At 39.2% G+C, this 24,786-nt stretch overlaps 1 protein-coding gene across 1 annotated transcript; it reads left to right on the top strand.

Moving 5' to 3' along the window:
* Positions 1-878: 878 nt before the first annotated feature.
* On the top strand, positions 879-22,238 carry CHGA (chromogranin A). The gene is made up of 8 exons (XM_007422532.4): positions 879-1,173; positions 1,921-1,967; positions 9,756-9,849; positions 10,102-10,170; positions 13,689-13,787; positions 15,318-15,833; positions 17,950-18,392; positions 21,630-22,238. The coding sequence occupies exons 1-8, from the start codon at positions 1,128-1,130 to the stop codon at positions 21,711-21,713; spliced, it is 1,398 nt and encodes a 465-aa protein (XP_007422594.1). The 5' UTR covers positions 879-1,127; the 3' UTR covers positions 21,714-22,238.
* Positions 22,239-24,786: the final 2,548 nt, after the last annotated feature.

Below are 24,786 nucleotides of genomic sequence, written 5' to 3'. Positions count from 1 at the left end.
TGTTCTGTTGATGGAACAAGTCTTTCCTATTTTGGGGCTCTAAAGGCAGAATTGTGCAGAGTTAAAGCTCATTGTCTACTTTGCTAAGTGACATGGATATCATTGCGCTCTAAATAATGATAAAATAAATGAAAACTGGGCAATGATGACCCTTCAACTGAACATTCTTTGAGGAGGGCCTTTGTGGAGTTGAGAAGAAGCAATTTTACAAGAAACAAGAGCCCAAGCCAGCTTCAGAGGACTGCTTCCTGATTGAGTCAAGATGAAATGCCAGCTGGATTTGTAATGACATTTGATGTGATTATTTCTATAAATGACTGCCACAATTTAGCTCCTAATTTTACACAATTAGCTCCTAATGATCTTAAAAGCTCCCATATGTTTAGATGATAAGGTGCATCCTTCACAACGTGGGAAGACAACCCCGGGTCTGCTGAGTGGGGTGCAGGACCACAACGCCAAAGCATTTTCCTAAAAAGCGTCAGGTGCAGAATCCCAAGGGCGCTTCAGAAGAGCATCCTGTCCTCCCGTACTTGCTTCCCAGTACCCCTGAACCACTGGGTGTGATGGGCTGGGCTTTCAGCTCCGATCTTATCCAGCACCAGAGATGATCCACATGGGAGGAAACACCCGCGCGCCTTCTGCAGCGCGTGAAGCGAGTGCCCGAACTTGCTGTTCGCCGCCTCTTTCTTCTCGATGCGAGATACCGCCATCCGGCGGGCCTCGCCTCGTCCTCTGCTGAGGTATCAGGCGAAGGGCCAGTTTAACCTCATCCTGGCTCTGCAATCCCCCGCGGAGGAGCGATTGGACGGCGCCTTCCTGGGAGGGGGAGTTAGCTTCCTCCTGACGCCGTTTCCGGAGGGGAGGGGGGCGAATATATAAGCCTGGTTGCTGCTGCAGTGCTCGGTCGGGGATCGTCGGCAACCGCTTTCGAGAAGGCAGAGGATCTTGGGAAGGGCAAGGACAGGCGGATAATCTATCTCGCGGCTCAGCGCTCGGCCAAGGTCAGCGCCTATCGCTTCTCACAAGCCAGGCCCCGCTACCACCTCTATTGCTCCGCCAACAAAGCCAAGAAGAGCAGCCGGACGGCCCCCACCATTCACCCTGCAGTCCCTATTGCCAGCGGTATGACTCGCGCGGCGTTTTTCGCTGTCCTCCTCCTCGCAGCTCCAGGTAAGCTCAAAATGCAGGTGGGAGAACTTGCGCGGGGCCGCTGTCCTCTTGGGCTGCCCTTTTCAGCACCAAGGACAGAGCCGCCGAGGCCATTGACCCGAATAGCCAGAGCACTGGTCGGCGCAGCGCTGTGCTGCTCAGCGCCTATTCGGACAGGGAGGCATGCTCTGCAAAGAAGGTGGTGAAGTGAGGGATAGGAAATTGAGCGACTTTGTTGGACTATTGCCAGAGACAGCAGGATCTTCACTGAATCATAAGGTCCTTTTTACTCAAACTTTTTAATGTTCCAAACAGCAAAGCACTGCTTGGCAAACAGTTTTATTTAAAAAAAAAATTGCAATTCTAATCTGCAGTCTTATCAAATGCCCATTCTTCTCAGTTACCCTCCTTCTTGCCTCTTTGAATGCCATGTAGTGCAGCCATGAACAATGGATCCACCCACTAGCCAGATTCCTCAATTGTGGTGCTGGAAAAGATACCTCAATCTGATTGATTGCAGACTGATTCCTCCATGAAATCATCAGCTCACTTCATTCACTTTTTTTGTTTAGTAGCAACTGATTTTAAATTCAGAAGGTTAGCAAATTTCTGTTGCTGGACTTATATACTATTGGTCTGGTTTACTGTCTCACCTGTGTACCTTTATACAGATTTTCTCCACACCCCAAATCTGTTATGTATTCTGACTGGAACTGTCATAGAGAATGTGAAATATTAAAGACATTCTTTCTCTTCTCTCTTTCTTAGTAATTTCACTTCCAGTAACAAATCCAACAACTCAAGATGACACCAAGGTGAGTTGAAAAAGAAAAAAAGATTAGAAGTAGGAATATTGTTATATATTACTTGTATGTATGTACAAATCTACAAAGGTACAATCTATGTAGCCATTTTTGAAGCTTCTTGAAATAACAATGGAATTGCTGAGTCTCTTCACACATCATATTTGTAGGTGTGCACAGAAGATTTTTTAGCATCTACCTATGAAGAATAAATGCAACAAATGCTTTAAAATGCCAATATAATGCAAGTGCACTTATGAAGAAATGAGGAATGTATGCAAATGTACAATTATAAAATCAGGTTTGTGCTATGGAGTGTGTGAAATGAGCCTACAGATAAATGCTTTATCTGTAATACTTTTTGGTCCTGTCTACATCATGCATGGCCAAATAATACAATGGGAAAAGTTTATTAGCGTTCAAGAACAGTTGTGGATGCTTTTCTCAAAAATATGAAAGTTTACTGCATTAACTTTCCATGTACAGTATATCCTGTGTAAGCTCATTGTCAGCTAGACTTAACCTGTTGCTTTTAAAGAATTTATGAGTTGCTGGTAGCATATTGAAAATGGTCATTAAGACTGAGGCACTGCCTACAGCGGAGCCAATATAAAACAAAAGGAACAACAAAAGAGAAAAAATATATACAGATTTATATTATTCAGGTGGCATAAAAGATCAATAAAATCCTGATATTAAAACTGTGAATACATAGTGGTGATGAGGCATAATTAGTGAATCTGGATTTGAAGAAATTATTGGGTAAATGAGATTTGGATAAAAGGAGAGAGAGTTGCCTCCGAACTCAGTAGTGGCTTGAGTAACCCCAGTACTCCCAGTACTGACACATTTGGAATTTATTCATTCTATCTGTCAAGCTATCCATAACGTTTCTTCTTCATGCAGTTTTCTGTGGCACATATCAAGATACATGTACCTTTGATTGGGAAAGCTGTGTGTTATATGAGATAAATGTATCACATATCTCCATAAGTGTCCCTTCTTTATATAATGCATTGCAGTCTGCTTGGATCACATTGTGGTCTGGCTTGTATACGTTGAACCACCTGGTGCAGACTGAGTAGAGAATTTTTTTGGCATCTTTGCACCTTGGGATGAATTAGATGTCCCATTTCATGCTTTTAAACTTTCTGGAGAGACAGGCTGGATTCACAGATTGCATGAAACTATAATGTGATGGTTTGGTCTGAGCTTAGCATGATGCATGAACCCAGCCACTGTGGTATGTAAACCATGTTTTATATCTTAACATGATATGTGAACTCAGCCACACTTGCATGTATACCTGTGTTACGATATGTATACCATTAGAAACATTTTTGCCACCATGTGGCAAGTCTGATGGACAGTCCTCCACCATCATTTATGAGATTCAGATATGGAATACATGGGATATTTCACATTGGCACATTAGATTACATATGAGCAAATAAATCCACCCATGAAAATAAATCTGTAATATTTCTAAGCACAGGTTGCCCACACTTGATCTCAGCACTAGCCATTTTTTATTGAATAAACACAGGGCAAGTTGATAAGCACATGGCTGGCTCTATACATACTGTATTAGGAAGGCTGTTCCCAGGCTAGCCCCTTTCAGATATGGCTAAAGTTGGTTAAAAATCCTGAGTCCTGTAGGGGCCATCAGCCTGCTTGAACAGTGTCTTCAGGCTAGCAAAGCATCCAGTGCTGAATCTGATACCTACTTGACGTGGGTGTATGTGTTTGTGTTGTAGACACAAACTGGAGTTTACAGTCACAATAGCTAAATATTTTGTTTAATGTGCTGCACTTTCAAAATTGCTGCCCTCTTCTAATGTTCCTAAACAGGTCCTCCCTATTTTTCATGAAATCAATGGCAAAAGATCTCTCAATTTCCCCCGATGGAAAAAAAACCAAAAACATTTTCCAGCTTCTCTGCCAATTTAATTATCCTTAAGCTCCACAAAAATACCATTATTTCCAGGGCTATAAAAATGCTGTGCTATCCAGTCTCTGCCAGCCTGGAGCCTGAGAAGCAGCTTGGTTTAGGACTCAGCCTGTTCAACCAGCAGTTCTGGAGGCATGTGGAAGACACCAAACATCTTCTGTGATTACTGTCTTATTTGAGAGCCCAAAAGTCTACATTTTCCTTAATTAGGAGTAGACCAGTGCTTTCCATGGCACTATACTATACAAATTGCACAATGTAATTATTCTGTCATTTGTGAGTTTCCTAAAATGCCCATAAATCCCCCCTCTCTCTATATATGCTTCATTATGCAATTATTTGGATCTGTACTGCATTTTCTTTAATTTTAATGGTGCCATCTGCACCATGGCATGCCCAGTCAGTTGCTAATGGCTTGAATCCAAGAGTTGCATTGTAAAAAGACATGCTGTGCTATGGAATTCAGTAATGGCCCAGAGAATCCTTGAAAAAGCACATGATAGCGTGCTGTTGTTAAAGATAAAACAGTGAATTGGCACTTGAATAATGTTTGTATAACAGTTCTCTACATAGTATGGCTTATAATGTCAGATATACTGTATGCATGCTAGATATGAATGGATTTAAGCAGGTCTCTGCTGGATTGTGGGCCAGATATAAGGAGCCCGTAGCCTCATGAAAGGAAAGCACCATAAATAGATCATTGCTAGTTACAAAATCTTGTATAGGTTGGGTCAAGTGCAAATGATTTGAAAAAGCAAAGAGAGAGAGAGAGAGAGGGAGGGAGGGAGAGAGAGAGAGAGAGCACGCGCGCGCGTGCGAGAGAGGATAGCGGATAGCATCAGGTACGCACAGAAAAAGAAAACTCTTGTTGCTTGTAGAAAAATATATTTTCTGACAGCTGTATGTATTTGGATACAAATCTACACCATAGAGAGGAAAACAGCACATGAGTCAGAAAACCTATTAAAATGTAAAATTAATAACTATACAGTCCATTGTACACTTTTCTGTAATGTCCAAATATAATCAAATGACTTCTAAAAACAACTGAATATGGTATAATCCAATGAATTGAAATGAAAGTGTTGGGAATCTGAAACCATGAAGTCTGCAGTACTACATATTGTTACTTGGGGGAAGTCCCATCGATACTCCCAGGAATAAACAGATAGAGAACTGTACCGCTGCAAAACACTCTGCCCATTTAACATGCTATAAACTGCTTTCTAATCACACTATTCCTCATTTAGAAGCACTTGGGGATTAGTGAGTTCCCTTGTAAAAAGGCAAAGATGCCTTCAAGTCTACTCCTGTGACTACATGGACACCTCCACATTTGCCACCATCTTCACCCAGGATGCTTTGCCTTCTCTGCTTGGAAGTTCTCAGTGCTCTCATTTCCAAGGACTAAACAGGCCCACCCAGCTTAGGTTCTAAGTCCAGACAAGGCTTAGACTCAGCTGTCACCTGCTGAGACATGTAGTCAAAATCTAATCCACGTTTGGCTCCTGTAGGCAGCACTTCTGGTTGCTGTTACTTATCTAGCATAGCTGATAATGTAAGAGGGTCAAATATACGATTATAAATTCACCCCTCTTCCACAGCAAAAAAAAAAAAAATTACCAGCACCATCCTCACTGAGCTCTCATCATGTAATTCACCAAGCTGCAGCCCTAGAAATGAAGCCTCTACAGGGTAGCAGTTAAAGTGTTGGGATAGAACTGGGGAAACCCAGGTTCAGGTCCATCCTCCCCTATGGAAACACACAGTGTGACTTTATTTCAGATTTCTCTCAACCCAACCAACCTCCCATGGTTGCCATTGCAGGAATAAAATGAAAGGTGATCCCCATGGAAGCTTCTGAGGAATCCTGAGACATAAATCATAGAGAGATAGAGATAGAGATAAATAATATTCATTCTCTAGATTCCCTTTGTCAGGCACTTCTGGCACAGCAAATGCATAGCTGTGGGCCTAGGCTGTGGAATTAGATCCTAATGTTGTAGTAGTGCCTTGTGATGGTCAGGATCTCATTCTAACATCTTCAATAGCCATGCCCCACTCCCACCCCCCAAAGAATCCATACTTACAGACCTAGAATCCAACCAATGTGATGCAGTGGCTAGAATGTTAGACTAAGATAGAGGAGAGTCTCACTGTGAGACTTTAGGCCTATCATTATCTTTTGGCCTAGCCTACCTCATGAGATTGTGAGGATAAACCTGCAGTAGAAGAAAAACATTACGCCAAGTTCTTGGGGGAAAGTTGTTATAAATACAGGTAGGCCTTGGCATACGATGGTAATTGGGATTGGAATTGCTGTTGCTAAATGACACAGTCGCAAAGCGTGATGTCACATGACTGTGTTGCTTAGCAATGGCAATTCTGGCAGTCCTGGTTGCTGTTGTTAAATGAGGACTGTGTGGGTCGTTAAGCAAAGACCTCATGTGACTGTAACTTCTGACTTCCTGCTGGCTTCCCCATTGATTTTGCTTGTGGAAAGCTGGCAGGGAATGTCAAAAATCACAATCATGTGACCACAGCTTGCTGTGATGTCATAATCACAAGCCAGGCACCAAGCACCTGGATTGCGATCACATGATTGTGGGGACACTGCAACAGCCAGAACTATGAGGAGCCATCGTAAGTACCATTCATTCAGTGCCATCGTAACTTTAAACAGGCACTGAATGAATGGTCGTAACCCAAGGACTACCTGTATAAAAAGTAAAAATGATAAAATCAAATGCAGAATGACATTACATGCACTTCTATTATTCAATGAAATTAATCTGCTTAAAAATTACCTCATGAAACATCAATATCCAAACTAAAAAAAATAATAGAATTGCTCAGATTTATGCTGTTTTAGTCTGCTTACATTTTTAGATATTGGTTTTAAGTGTTTTACAAACTATTCAGATGCTGTTTTGTTTTGAAGTTTGATATTGAGTTTATTCTTAAATCAAGAAAATTTGAGGTGTAAATCCAGCCCACAAAGGCCTCCTTCCCTTACCAAAACCCCTTTCCTTTTCCCCAACTGAAAACCAGGTGGAAGATTCTACGTAAAAAAAAATCTCATAAGATAGACATAAATTTCATGATTCATTTTGTTTGGTATATTTAAAATAAAACTTTAAAACAATGATAACCAAGATTAAAACAAAGCAAATGATATCATTTTTCAACTGTGTGTGGGTGTGGGTGTTTATGTAATTTAAAATTCCTCTGATACCATTTGCTGGATGGTGGCCCAGACCTGTTTATACTGTGACCTGACATGGATCATTCCAATAATATATTTGTCATTTAAGAAAGTTGTAGTCCTGCTTTATAGAAGTTAGTTCTTTCTGGTCAGTTCTCTGTGATAATTTTCTATTTGTTGATTTGCTTTCTTAAAAGGCCGCTCAGTTCAAATCTAGTATAAAACATAAGAATATCAAGTCTTGATGAAAAATCAAGGGGCTTGAAGGTGCCCCTTCAGCCATCGGCATTCAGACAATTGACCAAGCAGGCACAGAGGTCTGCTGATCCCCAGTTTGGAGAGAGCTGTAACATTCTGGTTTAAAAATGTTTTTTTTTCCCAATTTATGCCTATACCTATAAATTAGTGCATATAAATTATATTGGCCTATTCTGATGCTGCATTTCCTTTTTTGTATTTTGCAAAGCCTGCAAATGGCCACCTTATCTTTGTGTCTTATACTTATGGGTTATTTTACAAAAACTAAGAAAGAGGAGGAGGAGAAGAAAAGGAATGAGAAGAAATGAAAGAAATGAATAAATAAAACAAGCCATCAGTCTGAACAGTTAGCAGCCTTTTGGTTTACCTCACCAGACAATACCCTTTCAAAAGCACTATCCTGAGTTGTCTCTTCCTATTATACTATCATTTCAAATGATTTTTAATTGCAATTATCCATATGGTAAAAGTAATTTTCTGAAGTAATGAAAAGAATTTTTCTATTGACAGACTGCAACCACTGAGAGAGGGCTTTTGAATTAAAAATGTTATTTGTTACTGAGAATCCATCACCAACTGATTTTAAGAGCAGCCATTATAATTTTGGAATGGGCCATGATGGCTTGACAGTTTGAGAATCTTTAATAGCTTTTTGCTAATTGGCAGAAGCAGTACTTTATAATAGTTAAATGCTTTTTCTCCTTTCCTCCTTGCCCATCACAATCCAAATCCATGCTGGTTGCTTCATTGGTAGGGGAGCCTATACAAATTAAGCCCACTTTGACCAAATATAATTAAGAAATGCAATGTGATAGAGCTAATTAAAGCAGTTCCTAATTATTGCAGAACTCATCGTTAGGGTAGTAATTCTTTACCCTCATAGTAGATTAATTGTGATCTATATTCCTAATTTCAATTTTGATTTGGAAAGGATATGTTTTATAATAATAATAACAACAACTAAGCATATCGGGCTTTTTAGTTCAGAGAAGTAAAATACAACTGTGTTAGGGTGGAACGTGATAAGTTCTTCTACATAAAAGGCACAATTGAAACTTGTATTCTGACTATATCTGCTGCTGCTGCTATTATTAATTATTACAACTATCGGGTTTCTGCTTTAATTCATTTTTAAAATAATTACCACTGTTAAGTCTGAAGGAGTCTTATAGCCCCTTTTCCAACTGACCAATTTTATTAGAAGGCATCAGCTTTCATGAGATGTAGTTCATTTCATCAGAGATAGAGAGTGTCTAGGCCAGTGCTGTCCAAACTTGGCCACTTTAAGATGAGCGGACTTCAACTCCCAGAATTCCCCAGCCAGCACCAATTCTGGGAGTTGAAGTCCACTCGTCTTAAAGTGGCCAAGTTTGGACAACACTGGTCTAGGCTGATGTAGGATTTAAATTGGGGTGGAGGCTGGGGGAGGGAATGGGATAGTTATACAGATGCAGGTTACATGTGACCAGTATCTTATCAATTAACAATTGCAATGTGTTAAAAGCCCATTGTATTTGTTGAGGCCCATTAAAATCCTATTGTATTTGTTGTTTTTTGCTCCATGGTGTTGTTGAATGCATTAAAAGGTTTCAGGCAATATTAGGAATAAGAGAAATATCAGCTCATCCATCACAAAGGGAAGGGGTCAAGAGGGCCCTGACTGGATTGGAAAGTGAGCTACAACCCCTTTGTGGACAAAAAGCAAGTCCATAATGCTGAGCCTCTTAATAGTATTGAAAGGTAACCAAGAGAAAAGTACTTCTCAATATGTAGACTTTAATGAACAGAGATCCCCATGTAAAAAGCCATAAATTTTGCCAAATAGCTGAAAGAAAAGAGTAGAGAGATGCAAGTGAAAGTCTTGTGTAGGCAAAGTATGTGATTTTTGTTTCATGTATTCCAAATCTGGATATCTAGCTCAAGTAAAAACCTACTTCAGATTAAATCATGTTTTCAAAGAAGACTACAGGAAGCAGGAAGAAAATGAATATGAAGAACAGTATAATGTGAAAGGAAACAGAACATATTATTTTTAATGCCTAAGATAGTAATTTCAACCAGTAAAAATAGCACCAACGGTGCAGAGAAGTTGACATTGCATTTATTTGGAACCACATCAATTTTTCTTTCTAATGGGACAATATTTGGTTAATAAGGGCCTTGGATTCAGCATGGCAGCTGGGAAATCGAAGTTCAAAGCCCTACTCAGCCTTGAAGCTTTGTGGCTAACCATGACTATCTCTCAGTCTATGCTACTTCACAAGATTGTTGCAAGGATAAAACAGGACAGGAGTGGTAGAGGGGGGATTTTATGTATTGAGCAAAATACCCTAAAGGAAAAATGAAATCTAAAATTCATACAAATATATTTGTGTTTTTCTAGGTGATGACGTGCATTGCTGAGGTTATTTCTAATACAGTAGCGAAGCCAAATCCACTCACAGTCAGCCAAGAATGCCTAGAAACTCTCCAAGGAGGTACCATAAATGCTTATTTTCTGACCAATTCTCTCTTGAGGGATTAAGAAGTTATCAAGATTGAATATTAACATTTTAAGAATATGTATGTGAAAAGTCACTTAATTTTTTTTTTTTAATGTGTAGACATAATGGTACAAATTAAAATAAACTCAACTAACTGGTCTGCCAATGGAACTATGATGAGCAAAATAATTGCATGCCAACTCAGTTTGTCATTGAAAACCTTCCATAAATCCTCTATTCTTACAGATGAAAGAATTCGTTCCATCCTTCGCCATCAAAACTTACTAAGGGAGCTTCAAGAGATTGCAGTTCAAGGTACGGTTCTGCTGGAATTCTGTGCCTTTTGTGTGTGTGGACTGTCTACTATTATGTGAATCTTTTTCAGTGTGGTACAGGTAAGATTACGTCTATACATGGTGAGAATGCCGCAAAATATTTTCCCTATTTTCAAAAAGGGAGAAAGAGAAGATCCAGCAAAAGGCAGACCAATCAGGTTGATGACAATACCTGGTGAGGTTCTAGGGCAGATCATAAGGAGATTGAGCTGTCAGCACTTTGAAAACAATGTGGCAATTACCAGGTCAGCATGGATTTGTTAAGAACAAATCTTTTTAGACTAACGTCAGTTCATGCTCAGGGAACTATTTTAATGGAAGTTGGGAATGCTGTAGACCTAATGTATCTTGATTTCAGCAAAATATTTGATAGTACATTTTGACATGCTGACTGACAAGCTAAGTGTGAGCTGGATGTCATGATAAAAATGGGTAACAGCTGCCTCAAAAATCATATTCAAAGATTGACATCCATTGTTCTTCATCAAAGTGGTGAGAGCTTAACCAGTACTGTGCCACAAATATCAGATTCAAAATATTCCTGATATAGGTTAGAGAAATTGGCTGAAAAATGGTGGAATGAAATTTAAGATAGAAAAGTGCAAAGTTCTTCACTAAGAAACAAAAATCAAAGGCAAAGAAATAGGACAGGGCTGCTTGGCTTGGAAATGTAACTTGTGAAAAAGTTCTTGGAATAATAATCGATTGCAACTGAGTATGCATCAGCAGTGTGATGTGCTGAAAAAACGGAAATGCAATTTTAGGCTGTATCAACAGCAATATAATTTCTAAATCATGGGAAGTAATTGTTTCACTTCATTCTGTTTTAATCAGATCTCACCTCAAGTACTGCATCAGCTCTACTAATCACACTTTAAGAAAGATTCAGAAAATTTGATGCAGGCTCAGGGAAGGGCAATGAGGATGTCCAAGGGTCTAGAAACTAAGTCCCATAATGAGAGGTGGAAGGAGCTGAGTGTGTTTAGCCTTGTGAAAGGTGACTAAAGGGTGACATGATAGCATTTTTCAAATATGTTACATATTTCTATGTAACATACAATAGAAATGTAGTAACGTAGGTTACATAGAAGAGGAACAAGTCTTGTTCTCTCTTGTTCCAAAGTACAGGTTGTGGAATAACAAAGTTACAGGAAGACAGATTCCAATTGAATGTACCCCCCCGCCCCCCAAAAAATCCTAAGAGTAAGAGCAGTTTAACAGGGGAATCAATTTTCCCGAGAGGTAATAAGACTCCCATTCACTGTTCGCATCAAAACTAGACAGCCTTCTGGTTGGGAAGCTTTCATCTGGATTCACGTATCGTGCAAGAGATTGAATTTGATGGCCTAAATGGCCCCTTCCTATGAAGACACAGAAGGTTATATTGTGACCAGAATCTTAGCTTTCATTACAAAACCCAAATATCTTTCCAGCCCTGATGAGCCTATGCTTGAAAATGTGTGATCAAAGTCTGCGGATATCTTAGAATGAGTAGCGAGGGGCACTTTTAATCATTGGGTGAGAATGAAAAAAATAAGTGTCCTATATAGCTCCTTCATCTTCAAATCAGAAATAAAATAAAATAAAATAAAATGCGGAATGGGTTAGATAAAGAAAGAGGGAACTAATCTGCATAATTTATTCATGCCATCACAGAATTAAGTCTGAAGGTTGATGGGAAGAGCTTCCTAGAATTTAAATTGCCTAGATATAACTACTTGTTGTTTTGTATACATAATTACATCTAGACTTTTTAAAAGAATGAGATAAAATCTATCTGAACCATAAAATTGGCTGTATTATAATACAAGGAACTACAGTATAATGTAAATTCAAGTTAAGGGTATGGATATTTTTTAAAAAAAAACTTCCTCAAATTGAATTAAACTCCTATTAATTTGTGGACATGTCCAAATAGGTTTTTGGGTGAGGGTTTTTTTTTTTTGGCAACAATACAAAAGTGGGTTGCCATTGCTTTCTTTTGGAATGCTTTTTGACTTCCCGGTATAATATACACTCCTGGAATTTACTGGTAGCCCCCCACTCCCATCAAAGTCCCTACCAAGTCCAACTCTGCTTAGCTATTTGAGATCAGTCAAGGCTGGCTATCAATGCTGATTATTTCATGGGGAGTTCAGGGAATCAGATTAAAATGTAAAGAAACACTTTCAAACAAATATTCTGGAATAATAGAAAAGTTTAAAACTTAAGGTTTTAGATGTCTGGTACACACTCTGTGTACTTCTATGTCTGTTCAAAATTACAGGTAGACCTTGGGTTATGACCACTTGTTCAGCAACTGTTCAAAATTATGATGGTACTGAACAAGTGGTACTTATGACCAGTACTCAAAATTCTGGCTATCATAGCACCCCTGCAGTCAAATGATTGCGATTTGGGCACTTGGCAACTGGCTTGCACTTAAGACAGTTGCAGCATCCTGCGGTCATATGATCACCATTTGTGACCTTCCCTGCTGGCTTCCCACAAGCAAAGTCAATGAGGAAGCTGACAGGGAAGGTTGCAAGCCACTCCCATAAGCCACTCCCACTCCTGCACTTTTTCTTCCGAGGAGCCCTGCTACAGAGTATGAGATTCCAGGGATCTCATACTCTGTAGCGCGCACCTGCCCAGAACATCCCCCCTACCCACACTCCATAGCACCTGCCCACTCAGTTGCGCTTGTGCCAGGTTGTAGCACTCACCCACCACTTGCCCACATTTGCACTGCACCGCAGCCACCACCCCTCCCTCCTGCTCACACTTCATAGCACTCATCTGCCCACCAGCCTAGTTGCGAGCTGCCTAAGGAAAGGCTTGTCATGACCGGGACTTGCAATTTCCTCCCACCTTCCCCACTGACTTTGCTTGCTGGAAGCTGGCAGAAACTTGTAAGTTGCATTCATGTGAAGTCCTCGCTTAACAATCTGCAATCCTTGCTTAACGATGGCAACCGGGACTGCTGGGATTGCCATAGCTAAGTGATGTGGTCACATGACATCACGCTTTATGACCACATTGCTTAGTGACAGAAATTCCAGTCCCAACTACTGTTGTTAAGTGAGGACTACCTGTATATCCACTGACTTTAAGAGAACTTATTCCCAGGAAGCTTGATCAAGAATTGCAGTGTTATTTTCATCATGATAAAAGGAGAATCATTAGTAAGAGAAATATGAATTAATTCCACAACTTGTACTGGTTGTGACTGTAGTTGAAATCATGGTTAAGTTAGCTGGTCATGTAGTATTTTGTGCAGATGTTAAGAGCGATACGCATCACGGGTATCATCTAGTTGTAATGGTTCTTTCTCCCACTTCTATATTACTCAATAAGAAAGATCTGAATTTTAGTACAGTATGCATTTATAATGGTGAGGGGACACACAATGATGATGATGATGATGATGATGATGATGATGATGATGATGATGATGATGACGACGACAAAAGAGGTGCTGTGAAATGTTTATATCCTTATCATCCATTTGTGAAACAGGAGCAAGTGAAAGAACAGAGCAGCAGAAGAAAAACAGTGGATATGAAGATGAGCTTTCTGAGGTCCTTGAAAGTCAAAGCAATGGGAACACAGAAAGAGGTTGATGTCAGCATAACCCCCACATAATCCATCCCAAGCAATGTAAATGTGGATGTTATTTCAAATGGCCTTGGAACACACATCTGCTTCACAGCCAAACTGATTTATGTAGCAAATATGACCAAGTCACCTCCCCACTGTTTTCACATTCGTTAACAGCAACTAAAAAGTTTGATAACACCTAAAAACCTTCTGCAGTGCTGGTCTTAACCTGTGGGAAAAATAAGGAAAATTATGTTACACACAGCTACACCGACCAATCTGACCATATTGCTCAGAAGTCTTCTTCTTTGCCTCTGTTGAACAAAGCCTAATTCAAATGTTGACAAACCACACATATTAAGAGTCAAGTGTACATTTCTCCTTCCTGAATTGTACAATAACTCTTTGAGCCAGCCCTCATGGCTGACAAAGCGACACTTCTTGATAGATTCCAAATAGCAGGGATATAGCCACTGGGGCAGTGGTAAATGTTTAAAAGCCAGCTCTGCCAGCTCCACAGCTGCCGCTGTGCCAGACTGCTAGCTGTGGAACTGCTGATCAGCGCACTGGGCGTTGTGGCTCCGCTCCGCTCTCAACCAGCTCACAAAATTCCAGAAAATTTGACAATTGGCTTTTGCAAGCTGGTGTACACCACTGGATGTAACCAAGGACATATGCAATATTAACATACAGCAATCATTTTAAAATTCCTGTTAATTTCAGCAAAAACAGGGTAATAATAGGACAAGTGCCAACCATCCGAGCTATTGTTCTAAATTCCTGAGTTGCATTTCAAACAGCAATTCTCTGATGTGTCAATGTACTTAAAGCTTTCTGGGGGTGGGTATTAATCTAATTTTAAGTTTGTACCAAGCTAATGTCACATTTAAAGAAATTGTAGGAGCAGAGCCATGCTAGTCTATGGTAGCAAAAAAACCAAGAGTCCCAGACACTTTATGGCAGGCTCAGAGTGATTTGAGGGGGAGATGGGCAGCATACAAATTTAATAAATAAACAAACAAACAAAGTGACTGTTTTGAAAAAATGAGACTTTAACAATTCATTTCAGTTATATTTAACTTACCCCAAATTCTAAAAAGAATTCTATCTAGACATTCCTTCATTCATCAGAACAGGGAATAATTTCTAATGTACCTGTTGAAAAATCTTCCTGGGAATTTTTAACCAAGATAAACAAACAATACAACTTAATCCAGATGTTATACTTTTCTAAATTATGGCTAAAACTCAGTGATATCAAATCTGATTTACTCCAATTTATAGAGTAACCAGACAGGATAACTTACTCATATATTAATGGAATCGAATTAGAAATAGAAATGTCTGGTCTACCTTTAAAGCATGAAAGATAATCTTGATATAGTAGATTGGGAAAAAAATATCCCGCCCTGTGGTTAAATAAGAGCAGGTGAGAAATATATAATGTTGTCCAAACAAAGATGTGAAGTGATTTACTGTGAGTTTGCAATTATTTTTAATATGGCTTTCCATCCATTTTCTGTTTGTTTCTATTATTTTTGACCTCAGATCTATCAGAGGGGACCCACAATGAGAAACCAACTGCCTCTTTGGCTGAGCTGGAAGCAGAAAAGTCTTTTAAGAGTAAACAGGATGTTTTGAAAGAGGAGGACAGGAATAGCTTGGAAGAGAGAGAGCCAAGAATTCGAGATGTTGATCTTGAGGATGAAAAGGAGAATATGGCAGGATTTGAAGGCAATGAGGTTGATGAAATGGAAGGATTGCCTTGGAGTGATGCAATAGACAATCACATCAGTGACATCAGGGAAGATGAGGTACTTAAGCAGACACAACAGGAAGTTGAAGAAGTTGCAGGGACAGAGGAATCTGAGGGTGAGAATGAGCAAGTTTTCAAAAACAGCCAGGAGGAAAGGAAGGAGGAAGGAGTTGGTAATGTCAGAGAGCAGGCTGAGAAGGAAGAAGAGGAAGAAGAAGAAAAGGAGGAAGAAGAAGAGAAAGAGAGGGATGCTTCTGAAGAGGAACATCCTACCAATTCACATAATATGGATGATCAAAGAGAAGATGGTATGTCTATCAGTGTGGGCTCAAACTTGACTTGCCAGGTTTATTGTGACCTTTAATATGTGAGGTGGGCCAAATTAAAATTTTACTGTCTTAAATTTTGCAAGAAAGTCTATCGGGGAACTTCCTTAGTCCATCTTACCTTGCTAGACAGCTTCTCCTCCCAACCTAAGAAGACAAATTAATGATGATTTGGCATTCTGCAATCTTACCTTGCCGGCACTACCTGCTTTAGGACTTGATAAAACCCTGGCTGAACTGAAGCAGAGGATTTGGATTTAGATATCCAAAATGATAGAGCCAATGTTCCCCATCCCTTTCACAGCACAATTACTCCTCCTCTATGTACTGTTCCTAAATATTTCTTTAATATTTTATATGTTCCTCCTAATAGACTGTTTACTTTGGCCTGAATTGGGTGCCTGAATTAGGGCAACAACTGGTAGATATATAAGTCTCCCATATGAAAGCCAAACTTGTTTTTATTCAGACTTGGAGGTAGAATCTATCTCACATATGCTATTAAAATGTCCACTGTACGCTCAGTGGTGATTGAACTTAATACTTCCAATTGTACATAGCTCTAATTGCCATTGCAACCTGGAGGCCATTACCCTTCTTCTAGGTGACCACTCTTCAGAAACCTCTAAGAAGTTTGCAAAATTTTTATCAATAGCTATGGCTGTTGCAAACCATCTGGTTCCTCCCTCGTGCTATTAAAAGTTAGCTGTTAATTGTTTCAGCATTTATCTCACAAATTTGTATTCCTTTTTATAGTTATTATATTATTAGTCTGTTTCCTTGTGTTTGGTCTTGGACTATAAATAAATTTTGATTGATTGATTGATTGATTGATTATGTGGGATATCAGTTTTACTGATTTTTTAAAAAATGTTCCCTACATGCATTTATTTCTAGCCTCATCAAGTAGGACTGTCACTATAGATATTCTGCAGTCTTCTCCAAATCATAGTTCAGCCTTTCATAATATGGTGTCCTCCAGTTGTGTGGGATTTCAATTTCCAGCAAATGGATATGGTAGCTGGGAGTTTATAGGAGCTGAAACCCAGCATTTCTGCAGGAAATAAATTGGAGAAGACAAGCATTCTTATTTGAGAATCATACTTGAACCCTGCAGGAAACACCATTTCTAAATATTGGGGTTTTTCTTGTTTCTTATATGTAAGTTCTTAATTATAAATGACAGAAGCAGGTGTTACAGGAATGGAAATAGTCTATTGTGTTAAATAGGACTCATTAGGAATTTAAAAAGTTAAAATTAGCACTTTCTTTAGTTCCCAGCAATTCACTGGCAGGTAGTGGTTATGACTTACTACATATGCAGTAACAAATATATTTAAAATATTATTTTGTATCAGCTAAATTTCTAAGCATAGAGTGGATATTATAGCACTATAGTCAGTTCTGGAATTTACTAAAGTCTAAATTACAGTGATTAAATCTCCAATAATGGGCAAACTAATGAAACAATTCAAAGCTGATAGAAGACTCACTGAGCCATAGCAATTGTCCATGTTGGCTGAGAGTTGTAGCCCAGCACACTTGGATGCACAAGACTGGGGAAGGTTGCCACATGGTAAATACTCAATCCTTAGAGGAGAGTGTTGTGATGGCTAGTTGAAATAACCTGCTGTTCATACTTTGATCCTAATTGTTTTTACAGTAATTAGGTATAACTAAGCAAGTTACAAAGAAGATAGGATTCAGTGTCATTCTCTACCCCGCTGAAAGAGTATTTAATTTCAGTAAATGGCTCAGTGCACTGAATATCATTCCTTATCAAGGTCAAGAAAAGAATTATATTATGGGAAATGGCTTCTTATATATTATATTATATATATATAATTATTCATAATTATATTATGGGAAATGGCACTAGGTGATTGACCAATCTGATGATAAAGGACCATTTTACCTATTTTGCAGAGTAGAAGCAAAGGTGATTTCACATCCTAATACACTCAGATACCTTGTATTTTTAGATGAAAACTTGACAAGGTTTTAAGTCAACTTTCTTCATCTTAGAGCACCAAAATATAGCTTCTGGAGGAAAAGAAAATAAATAAATGGTTTACATCTAGTTCTATTTCCCTTATAGATAAACAAGATGATGGCAAAAATTCCTCAGAAGAAAAAGACAAATATCATAATGTGAAAGATAGAAGGCATCACCTCCTAGATGGAACAAGGCAGGATGATGACACCTCCCGTGACAGGGATTCCAAAAGCGAAGAGCTAGAAAAGCCCCCTTTCCAGGATGTAGAAGATGCTAAGAGATGGAACAAGATGGATGAGTTGGCTAAACAACTGACTACTACAAAGCGTGCAGAGGAAAATGAAAGTGATGAAGATCCAGATAGGTCCATGAAAATGGCTTTCAAATCCCACAACACATTTGACTTCCATAACTCTCCAGAAGATGAAGCAAGGAGGCTGCAGAAGCATCATTCAAAAGAGGAGGACAGTGAACAAGGTTTTCCACTTCTTCCCATACCTGAAGAAAAAAAGGATGAAGAAGGAAGTGCAAACAGGAGAACAGAGGTAGGTTGTCACATGCTTGTAGAGGCCATGTTTTGAATAAGCTGTCAAAAGCCAGAAGAATGCTTGAGAATCTTGATGGAGATTTTGAGCTTATTTTATAGTCAGAAGTAGCAGCTAATTGAAGAGGGGAAAACCAGAGAGGCTGCAGGCCACTGGAGAAATGCTGGGAGCAAAAGAGTGGCTGTTCACACACAACACTTGGCCACCTCTTAAGGAGATTAGGGCAAGAACATCATATCCCATTCATAAGAAATTAACAGAAATTCACTTCCCCTCTGAAAGGAATTTTAAATCCAGTCAAGTGAGTACTGGTAAGGGAAAATGCAGGACAATTTTTCTGTATTGTCTTGAGCTTTCTTAAGGTTTCCTCTTTGCTTCTGACTTTTCCAAATTGTAAGGTTCTGTTTTATATACTTTCTACAGCAGTAGAGCTAGCAGTGTCCATGGGAAGTTTCAAATGTGACATACCCCATTTGTACATGCATAGAATTGTCATCTTGTGAATGCTACTGATCAAAGCATTATGTGAGCTGAGATGGATGGGGGCAGTCTTTTCATTGTATGTGCTTAGATGTAAATGTTATCTAATATGATTTTTTAATATGTAATATCCTGAACCTCTTAAACGGGTTCTACTGTGCCTGGAGCATGACTGTAATGTGACATGATGATCTCTGGACTCAAGTTCACAGTTCTTATAATGGCCAAAACCTCTAAGCCTCTCTTCTTACATCATAAAGGAAGTGAGGAAAGTTGCAATAAAAGTCACCCCAGCATGTATTCTTTATTCTCTAAAAATATGACCCAGTCCTGAATTTCAGTGATTACATGGGATAATACAAAAGTTGCTCTGGTCAAGGATCTGGATTCAAGAGCCAGAGATCTTTGAGTTCATTCCATTACAATTGGACCGAATCTGAATCATCTTCAAATATATTTCCAAAGCCTTTTGCCTTTTAGTTACAGGTTCAACCCAAGGGCTGAAAGAAATAATATCCTAAACATTTGGTAATATTGTTATGGCCTTGGGGTGCCTACTTATAAAAGAGAGATTTTAGTGAATGAATTGAATTTCTCGCCCCCTGTTGACAAGTGAACTGCTGAAATACTGTCCTCTGCACTAAGGCTGACCCAGATGCTTGCCCATTCTTCCCCATTCATTACACAGATGCCAACAAGATAGGCAATTGATTCTTACTGCAACACTGGACATCATCCCACATAATGGTAGTAGGCCAATTTAGGTGGCTTAGGTCAGAATACACATTGTTCTATCTCCCTAGCGCCTCCCAATGTGTGCTCAGTTCTCTATTTAACACCTGCTCCTTCACACAAATACTGCAGTGCAGCAGGGCTGATGAGCATTGTATGAGCAGAACAATGGCTTCATATATATGGACTGGTCTAGTTGCATCACCACCTGTTGCTTGATCAGGAGAATCTTCAGGTGATGCCACCTATTATATATTTGGTGAAAATTATTAGGTAAGATATCCAGCTAGTCCTAGTCAGTAACAAAGCAGAATCACCATCACCAGAATGCTGTCACTAGAGGTGGAAAGAAAACAGGTGACAAACACCCTCAATATTGGTGGCCTGAGGCAGCTACTTCATTTGGCCTCCCAATAGAGTTAATTCAAGACAACATTTAAAGGATTGCCCTCCTCTTCTCTAGTTCTCCTTTGGTGTTCTGTAATTGCAAAGCCTAGTACCCAAAACAAATAAGCCTGCTTAGTGAATCACAAAACCAGGTGATTATTTCCTTTCTTTTATTCTAGCTATTCTGGCTTGTTTGCACCTTTCTAGTATAGGTTTTCATGGAATTGCAGTGACAAAGCACCGGGGAATCAACAAGATAACCTTGGCAACAGTTGCTCAGGTACCAGTAGCAGTATAAAACTCCTTGCCATCAGCTAAGTACAAGGAGAAAAAAGGGAGAGGGAGAAAAATTTTTTGCCTCATTGGCCTATACTTGTTTGGATACCCTTGGATGTATGGTTGGGAGGAAAAAGAAATGTGATAGGGACACATCCATTCAGACATGTACATGCATTCATGCAAGAACAATAGTAGGACTAACAGATAGTAACCATCAGTTGTTATTATTCAGGAAGTGTTTCACAACCATGATTTTTTTTTCGACATCAGGAATATCTAAATTGGCTCTCCCTATTTTACTTTTCCTTGTAGCCTTATCTCATGGATTGGATTCAGCAGCAGCTGCAATGGCACAGACAGGTTCTTGTGAACATTCTTGTGCTTGGCTCCATCTAATCCCTTTGTGCTGCAGGCTGTGCCCTGCCAATACCCAGAACAGGAGAGTATCCTAGGAATGAAGCCAGAGAAGGACCGTAGCGCACACTGAAAGTTGAGGTTCAGTCCCTAGCTCTCCTAGGTTAGGCTGATAAGTCTTCTTGGGAATCCTGGGGAACTGTTGCCAGATGGTACAGACCAGTCTTCTTTAAGCGAAAACCTTTTCAGATGTGATACAATATCTCTCCTAGCATTTGTAATAAGCTAATTGATATAGGTGGTGAATTTGACTGTAGAGTTTTGGGAATTATACTCCAACACATCTGAAGAGTATTGATGTGGAGGAAGACTGATCTAAAAATATGATGATAGGTCCTTAGTCTGACTTGATATGAATCAACTTTATAAATGCATCTAGCTAACATTGGCTGAACTCCCAAAAGCTAAGCAGTGTTGAATCCAGTTAGTACATGGATGATCAACAACAAAAACCTGAAAGTTGAAAAGAACATCTTACAGAAGGCAATGGCAAGCTACTTCCACATATTTGCCAAGAAAATTACATGGGAGCATCTATGACATCACCAAGAGTCAATACTGATTTAAAAAAGTATTTACTTTAACCATGTCTGACTTCATATGGCTTTCATGTTGTCTCCAGACATTGAAGAAATTCATAGTGTATGAGCTATATTATTTATGACTCCCTCAGCTCTAGACAACTTCTTCCACTGGTCGTCCAAGGCCTCACTGGGTGAAATTCTGGAAATCGGAGTTTCAATACATCTGGAGAGTATCTGGCTTGCAAGACTGTGTTAGTATAAAACAAAGCAACCTTGTGTTGTGAGGGGGTGCTTGATGTGTCAGAGTAGTATTTTGCACAGCTGTGTACTCATTCCTGAAAATATTCTGTTCTGTCTCCCAAAGCAAATACATCTGTTTGCTAAAATGATTTGCATTATTAAACATTGCCTTTTCTTTTAGGACCAAGAACTGGAAAGCTTGGCTGCCATAGAAGCAGAACTGGAGAAAGTTGCCCGCAAGCTCCATGCCCTGAGAAGAGGTTAATGCTTCAGTGATATAACATAGGAGCAAGACACTAGAAATTTTGAGTCACTATTTTAAACACTGCAGTTTATTTGAAAACAATAAAGTAATAACGGAGCAGGTGATTTTTTTTGCAAAAGCCTGTATTACAACAAAAAACAGCCATTACTCTTTTTTGTAGTTGTAATGCTTTCTTGCTTTTTGTCATAATTTGCTTATTTGCTTTCTGCTTGCTTTACTAATGATTTTGTTTTGTAATGTTTGGATTACTGCATAATAAGCAGTATGACTTAACTCATGTATTCTCTGTTGCAAAAAAAAAGGGGGGGATTGATTTATAATTTCCTCTCCTGTTATTTCCTGTCCCCCCCCCCCGGGCCCCCTCAATCAGCTTTCTAGAATTCTTTATTTCTCCCATTAGATTTCCTGGATAAAACAACTTGCAATAACTTGTTAACCTTCTGATTTAAAGATAGCACTCTTGACTGTAATATATTCTATATAAAAACTAAGGACAAAAATAAAGACACAACCCTGGTCTCCCTTCTTTGCCTACTTCAGCTGCAATTTCATGCACTTGTAGAGAACACAAACATTCTTGGGAAGACTCAAGACAGTGCAGTGACTGAAGTGCTGATTCTGGATTCTGTGTACGGATATGGATTGATATATGGTACCCCTGGTTTGTTGAATAAATCCAAGTTTTGTAACGTAAGTTTTTTTTTTAAAATGGCTCAGTGCAGTGAATGAACCTGGCCTGTGTATGCATGTTAACAGGGTAATGAGTTATACTTTCTAAGGCAGGGTGGGCAACTTGCAGCCATTGACTTATGTGCAGGCCTCAGTATCTTTTCAAATACCCTCTTCAAGCAATTTGCACCCACTTCTGCTATAGAAAGTGATGTTTCTCTCCTAGCAGTCCACTGAATTGAGAGGAAGACGAAAATCAAAGTCCATGTCTATTCCTAAAATGTGACCCTTTTAATCAATTATTTGTGCCATCACAACCACTGTGTCCTGCCAAGTGAAGAACAGGAGTACAAGACCACAATGTTCATCAGTGAAGGAGGTCATTTTGACAGCACTGTCCATCAGTTGCCCCAATGTCTGGAGGCTGTGAGGTTCAGGATGGGGAGGGACTGGCTCAAACTCAACCCTGGCAAGACTAAATGGATGTGGGTATTTGGACCTCCTGGATCCGGAGATGAGGATTTAGATTAGTTATTCCACTCCAAAAGACTCTGGGGGGCTTACAACATCCACAATACAATTGCAAACATAACATTATCCCCCTTTAGCCCTGGGTAGGGTTGCATTACCTCACTTACAGCTAGTGAGCCATTTGGGGGTCTTCATGGACCTACAGCTTCTGCTTCAGGAGCAGGTGGTAGCTGTGGCCAAAAAAGCATTCACATAGATCTACCTTGTGTTCTAACTGTACCCTTTTTTGTCTACACATGCTTTGGTCACCTCACATGTAGACTATTGTAATGTGCTTTTATATGGAGCTGATCTTGAAGATCTCAGAAGCTGCAGCTGATCCAGAATGCAGTAGCATAGGCAGTTACCAGCGTGTCTCAGGATATCCAGATATCATCTTTGCCTTTGGGAGCCACTGGTTACCAATAGGCTTTCAGGTGTAATTCAAGGTGCTAGTTATCACATTTAAAACCCTCATGGCATTACACCTATTAGCTACTTGAAGAATTGTGTATCTCTGTGTCCTTTCCATCCGATCTGACAAAATTGGCATGCCGCAAGTCCTGTTGATAAAATGTCACCCAATGGGACCCTGGAACCATGCTTTCTCTGGCACTGGTCCTACTGCTGGAACATATACCCACCCTCACCCCTCAAAAAGCTCTCAAAACCTGGTTTTTCTCTTAGGACCTTGGCTAGCTTCACAGGTGGGCTCAAGTGTATTCACATAGTTGTGGAGGTATGCCAAGCCTTCCTCTGATAATTTTTATTTAGTTTTAATATTGTACATTGCCTAGAGTTGTTTTGAATTGGGCTTCCTTACAAATCTAATAAATTATATTTTCATGCAGAAAGTTGCAGACTGCATTCCTGGTACCTATGATAAAAATCAACCAGCAGATGAGGAAGACGACTTTTTTGCCAAAGATTTCTGGAGTGCATAAAGTGAGACTATAGGGTTAGATAATCTGGTCTCAATGAAACTGAAATAAGTGCTTGATGCCAAAGTTTAATGAATTCATACCATGTTACAGCCTCTTAGAACATGCATGATTCAAGTATACAAAGGTGTATCAGCAGATTCAGATATACAATATTTTGGTCATTAACCAGAACACAGAATGAGATTTTGTATAAGGCATTTATTTTAATCATGTTTTTGGAAAATGGAGTTTTCTCTCCAAAGCAGACACTGAAACAACAGAGGAGATTTAAGTGCATTTTAACTCTATGGTTAAAAATAGTAAAATATTTGTCACAAGTGTTTGGCAAATAAGGACAAAATGGGGAAAGAAGACTATGGAAATCAATGATTTAAGCAAGAGAAGCACCATGTGATTATTGAGAAGGACGTCAGTCATGCAGTACAAGTAAACAGCCAAGGAACTAATATTTTTGGTTTTATATAGGGCTATTTTTAAAAAATGAAATCATATATATTTATATGCATGTGTAAATATGCATGTGTGTGTGCATGTATACACACACTCTAAATACAAAACAATTTAGTTTTATGAAAGTAATTTTGTGAACAGGGCCAAAGCAAATCACAACACTCACACTCGCTAACACTATCTAAAATAGCAGAAGACAGCATTAATATCCTTAATTCAAACGTGACGTAACAAAGAAATGGTCTAAGATAACTTCAACTTTGAATGGAGAAAATGGTTAAGCATGCCTTAAAAATAAATTTTAAAACCTCCCACAAATCCTGTCCCATCAAAAAAGAAAAAAAAGAAAGAAAAAAAAAGAAAAGAGAGGGGAAAAGGGAAAAAAAAGAGATATACAATCCATGTTAATGGTAGAGATGAGTCTAATTTTCTGGGACATTAACTGGAATCTAACATGGAAGGAGATATATGAACTACATGAAAACACCAAGGAAGAAATC

This window comes from Python bivittatus, unplaced genomic scaffold, assembly GCF_059951505.1.
Source record: "Python bivittatus isolate LINGU-HERP-01145 unplaced genomic scaffold, Pbiv_v1 ctg000480_np1212, whole genome shotgun sequence".
Classification (NCBI taxonomy): Eukaryota; Metazoa; Chordata; class Lepidosauria; order Squamata; family Pythonidae; genus Python; species Python bivittatus.
Note: the sequence above shows the minus strand (reverse complement) of the source record. Positions and strands in the feature narration are given on the sequence as shown.